Source organism: Nicotiana tabacum, chromosome 15 (assembly GCF_000715075.1).
Source record: "Nicotiana tabacum cultivar K326 chromosome 15, ASM71507v2, whole genome shotgun sequence".
NCBI classification, from domain to species: Eukaryota; Viridiplantae; Streptophyta; class Magnoliopsida; order Solanales; family Solanaceae; genus Nicotiana; species Nicotiana tabacum.
This window is the reverse complement of record NC_134094.1, coordinates 11,793,270-11,798,252: the sequence shown is the minus strand read 5'-3', so window position 1 is coordinate 11,798,252 and position 4,983 is coordinate 11,793,270. Positions and strand designations below refer to the sequence as shown.

General features: G+C 34.4%; 1 protein-coding gene across 1 annotated transcript; it reads left to right on the top strand.

The window, feature by feature from the left end:
- Positions 1-2,909, top strand: LOC107791172 (F-box protein At5g03100-like). The gene is made up of 3 exons (XM_075230555.1): positions 1-1,017; positions 1,479-1,649; positions 2,443-2,909. The coding sequence occupies exons 1-3, from the start codon at positions 43-45 to the stop codon at positions 2,746-2,748; spliced, it is 1,452 nt and encodes a 483-aa protein (XP_075086656.1). The 5' UTR covers positions 1-42; the 3' UTR covers positions 2,749-2,909.
- The last annotated feature ends 2,074 nt before the right edge of the window (positions 2,910-4,983 follow it).

Sequence of the window (4,983 nt, the reverse complement as noted above, 5' to 3'; positions counted from 1 at the left end):
TCAGTTACATTCTTCTTCTCTACTCATTGCTGTTCAAACTCCATGGAAATGCAGAGGAAAATCATGGCGAGTGGAGAAGGAGACCGACTCAGTGATTTGCCCGACGCGATTCTACTTTACATCCTCTCTATGTTGCTGGAGGGAAAAGAAGTTGTGAGAACCAGCGTATTATCTCAGCGATGGCGGTTTCTTTGGAAGTCCGTTGCAGTTTCACTCAATTTCGGCGTCCTCAATTACCCCTATGATGAAAGAACCAAAAAGAAAATTCTTGCTTTCGTAGCTTCCATCAATAGAGAGCTTCATTATTGGAGGTCTTGCGAGAAAATCAAAGCATTTAGCGTTTTTCCCGTTAAATACAAAGAGTATCTTGTTAAAGATTATGATTTTTGGGTACATTTTGCAATGAAAGTTGCTAATGTTGAAGAGTTTACACTTAAATTTTGTATTATCAATTTTCCAGATTATGTGTATAAATTTCCTCAGTTTGCGTATAAGAATACGTCGTTAAGGAATTTGGTTTTGCGCAACTGCGGGTTAAACCCTTCTGGTAGTGTGAACTGGAGCAGTCTTGTTTCTCTTTCCATTGGGCGCCTGAAATTGACGGATTGTGCCATGGAAAAAATATTATCAGGTTGCCCCAAATTGGAGAGCTTGGAACTGGATAATGTTTTGGGCATTCGTCGTTTGGTAATCAGCTCTGTGAAGCTGAGAAAGTTGATCATATTAAATGATGAAATTACTTATTATAATCAATGGCATGAAGAAGATATCCTTCCGCTCGAAATATTTGCCCCGTATATTCAAAATTTGGTACTTTCGGGGTTCTTATACAATGAGATACGCTTGCAGCAGAGCAATGTGGCTTCACTTGTCACTGCAGTCCTTCATTTAAATGTTGATTTTGTTGAATTTAAAGATGAAGAAGAGAAATTGGAGAAGGAGTTTAGATATTTGAAGGAACTTCTTCTCAGCGTTGGCCATGTCGAGAATCTTGAATTGGGTCCCTTGTGCATCGAGGTTTATTCATACTCTTGAGTCTTTGATTATTCATATTTTCTTTTTTCATTTTGCGACTTTTTATTTGCTATTAATTTATCCGTTTGTAACACTAACAGTTCCACTAAGTAGGATAATCTGATAACTAAGTTTGTAACTACTGAAGAATAACATTCTCATTGCCAATTTGGTTGGACAGTGGCTATTGAACAAAAAAATTTAATGATGAACTGTGAGAATAAAGAGTTTGCAATGGACAGAAATATTTAAAATTGTGATTGATTTAAAATCGGTTTCTCCAAGTGATTAAAAATCAAATTAGATTTCCAACCAACCTTGAACACTTTGATGTGGCTTGTGGCAAAACACTGTCGTATAATCCAAGCTGTTTTTACAAATTATTCAACAATTTGCATGTCATTTATTTGGTGAGTCGCATTCCTTTGTTTGACATATTCTGGTTTATGTATTTGGTTTATAAGTGCTTTCCCATACTGGAGTTGAGAGGGTGGCGGTCTCCACTATCAGGCTGCAAATTCTTAAAACTTAACGCAGCATTAAAGCACTTGGACTTTGCTGGAATTTACAGCTTTCTGCAGAGTTCATCGGATCTTGAGACATTGGTCATTGACTGGAACAATCACAAACCAATAGTACGTTCCTTTTAGACCTTTATTCTTGTTATTTCATGTTTATCAAGCAACTATTAATGGTAGAAGAAGGCAATATGTATCAATATATTTCTTATCTAAAGTACTTAAGAGAAAACAATCACTGAATTTTTGTTATAAAAATTTGATCCACCTTGGTGGTATATTTCATAAATGATAATAAAAGGTTACGGCAAAACAATGTAAGAATTGAACCGGTTCAATCCTCAAGTAAAGAGAAGATTGAGGATTCTCCAACTGTGACAAAACTGTAGGAGATAAGCCTCTAATGAGTAAGCAAAAAGTGTGTTTTTGTATTGGAGGGTTCTCCAATCTGTGAAAATAATAGTATTTGAGGGTTTTAATGCTGCTTTGCAAGGAGTTCCGGATCTGCTTTTAGTCTTAAAAGTTGATAATTTCTCTTTGTTAAATCTGCTCTCAATTTATTTTCCTCAAGGAAATAGTACTTTGGCAGAAACTTCATCTTATTACTATCAATTCTCTGACTCATCCAGTTCTACAGTCAACTTTGTTGTAGTTGTAGATAAAGATGTTTAGCAAGGGATAGTAGTAGTACTCACCTTCACGCGAGGAGATGAAAGATCAGCTTCAATGAAGCTTTCAAACATTCCATTTGTTGTTTGCATAAAGCACTTTGTAACATTTGCTAAGCACTTGACATGCTCCTTAAATCTGAAAATTCATCTCCTTTTTAATTCTATCCATAATTAACTCCTTGACTTTCTACTTCCATCTTAGGAGAATAACTGGTTAATATAGCGGATTTTTCCTGCAGGACCGGCTGTTAAGTTTCACAAAAGAGGTTGAACAGAGCAGGAGGTTTGAGGCACATAAAAACTGCTCATTGCTACACCTAAAGACCATCAAGATCATTAACTTTCATGGAAAACTAAGTGGAAATGATCTTGTACTTCGATTGGTAAAATATTTGCTAGAGAATGCAACAGTTCTAGAAAAGTTGGTCATTGTTGCCAAATATGAAGGGAGTGATGTGCCCCGGGATTATGTTGAAGTGGAACAAGAGTTCCTAAGCTTTCCAAGATCCTCTTTGCACGCTTCAGTTGTCTTTTGTTATCGATAATCTTTGTGCCTTCTTGTTTGTATTGATTGCGATGTACTTAACAGCTGTTGTTTCATTTAGAAACTGGTTTGTAGCTGACAGATATGGTTAGGATTCTGCTTGTCTGTATCCAAGGAGTTGTTAGTAGTTCTTCATGTCTAAGCAACAGTGTGTTTATTCTCTGATCCTCATGTAAGAAATCTTGCTCTACATGTTACGTAAACTTCTATTCATGTTGCAGAACCATGATCATGTTTTTGCACTATGGAAAGTTAAAGGTTGAAAGCAGTATTTCATGATTCATTATGTGACCAAGGGTTTTTTTCTGTTGTCCTATGTTATTAACACAAACATAAGAAAAGTGCAGATTTTTATTTCCCGGAAATGAACTTACTGCAATAGACTTGTTTATATAGCATATGACTAGTTTTTCCAGGTATGGTGAGTTGAATGCCATGAATTCCAGCCACATGAAAATCCTGCATTGGCAAGAACTTATAAAATTAAGACAATGCTAAGTGCTAACTGTTGAGTACAACTTTGCATCAGATATGATGATGACTGATGAGAAATCCATTAAGAAAAAACTTGATTTTGCCAAGGATATGGGTGTCGAGCGAATCTTCTGACGAGAACTTATTTGAAGATTAAGAAAAAAATTTACCACTAATTGTAATGCTGATATGAGATGGTTTACTTGGCAAATTGTGCATGTGTCTATGTCACATTCAGCTAACGCTCTTGGCTAAATGATTCTTCTCTTGTTTAAATGGAAATTTTTGCATATTCTCATCAGCTCTTCTGCAGCAAATCATTCTTATCTTTTATTTCACCTTGCAAATGTGCAATGTCCTCGTGACACTCACTTTGTGGTATATAATGACGGTCAGTATGAGGGAGAAGGAAAAAGCAATATGAGATGGGTGACATATGGGAAAAGGTAGAAAAAGAAGTTGATTTAGGCTGAACTATTGATTTTGTTAGTCAGGCTAGTCTTTTATTAAATATTCGATTTTGTTTGTTATACAGGCGTCAACGCTCTTTATCTGCTCCCTTCTACTGTTGCCCGTACCTTATGGTCAGCCCCATGGACAGGGGGATGAACTTAACAATTATACCACCAAATTATTCAGAGCAAAAAAAAGTTCAGAAGCTACTTTTACTTGGACTTGAAAGTTCAGGAAAAAGCACTATTTTCAAAGAGGTATTGCCTGCTCCATTTTGGAATGTCCCAAGATTTTCATTATTCTTATAATAATATTATTCTACACAACTTCAAGAATTCAATATATTTAACTATTTGAATTTTCAACTTTGATGTGATGCTCTCTGTGATATAAATGGGACAAAAGGAGTATCATGAATCTGAGGCTCGGACCAAAGAGTGAAATCCCTCATTTAGTGTGCAACACTGGTTGGATTTCTTCCTAACCCGAGCCTCTTACTCGCCTTCTTGAAGAACAATTGGGCACATGGTTTAGAAGGTCGACTTCCTGATAAAGAGTTTAATGCTTCTTTTTCTCCAACTAAGATAATGCTAACAAAGAAACTCCAACCGATTACCAACTAGTTAGAGGAGGTTGTTTATGGCATTTCAGAAGCAGGAGCATGTCCTCGTTGATGTTCTCATATGTCATAATGTATCAATATCGTTGTGGCCAGGGGCGGATGTAACATATTAATATCATGTTCATCTGGATATAGTACTTTCGATGCGTATCATAAATTTGTGTAAAATCTACTATAATTATAACAAACAGCTAGTGTACAACCCGAGCGATGCACGGATAATTTGACAGAATATTAATCTTATAAAATTATGATTTAATATATCATATTATTTTAATAAATATTAGTTGTATTTTATTATTTAATATAGTGAGCAGAAATATAACAAAATTTATACAAAATCAAAGGATACACATCATATAGTAATCAAATAAATTATTTGTTCCTTATTTATTTTATTATTAAATTAGCAAGCACTTAGTACTATACATTTACTAATGTGATTAACTTGTTAATTGGATTAATATTTTGATACTACTTCTCTTTTAATATAACATAGATATATATTTTGGCTCTCTGAAAATATTTTTCTTTTTAAACTTATGTTATACTGTTAAAAATTCTTCAATTATATAAATTTATTGATAATTTTTTCGAGTGTTATTTATTTATCTTTTATTTTAATCTATCAAAATATAAATATCATTAAATTATCTTTATCCCCCTCGTTTGGTATATTCTTTTCTA

Bases quoted from the DNA above. Each gene is read 5' to 3' on its own strand.
- LOC107791172 (XM_075230555.1), top strand. From the start codon at position 43: ATGGAAATGCAGAGGAAAATCATGGCGAGTGGAGAAGGAGACCGACTC. The intron at 1,018-1,478 runs GTTTATTCATAC...TTGGTTTATAAG, and splicing joins TGGGTCCCTTGTGCATCGAG to TGCTTTCCCATACTGGAGTT. The intron at 1,650-2,442 runs GTACGTTCCTTT...TTTTTCCTGCAG, and splicing joins GGAACAATCACAAACCAATA to GACCGGCTGTTAAGTTTCAC.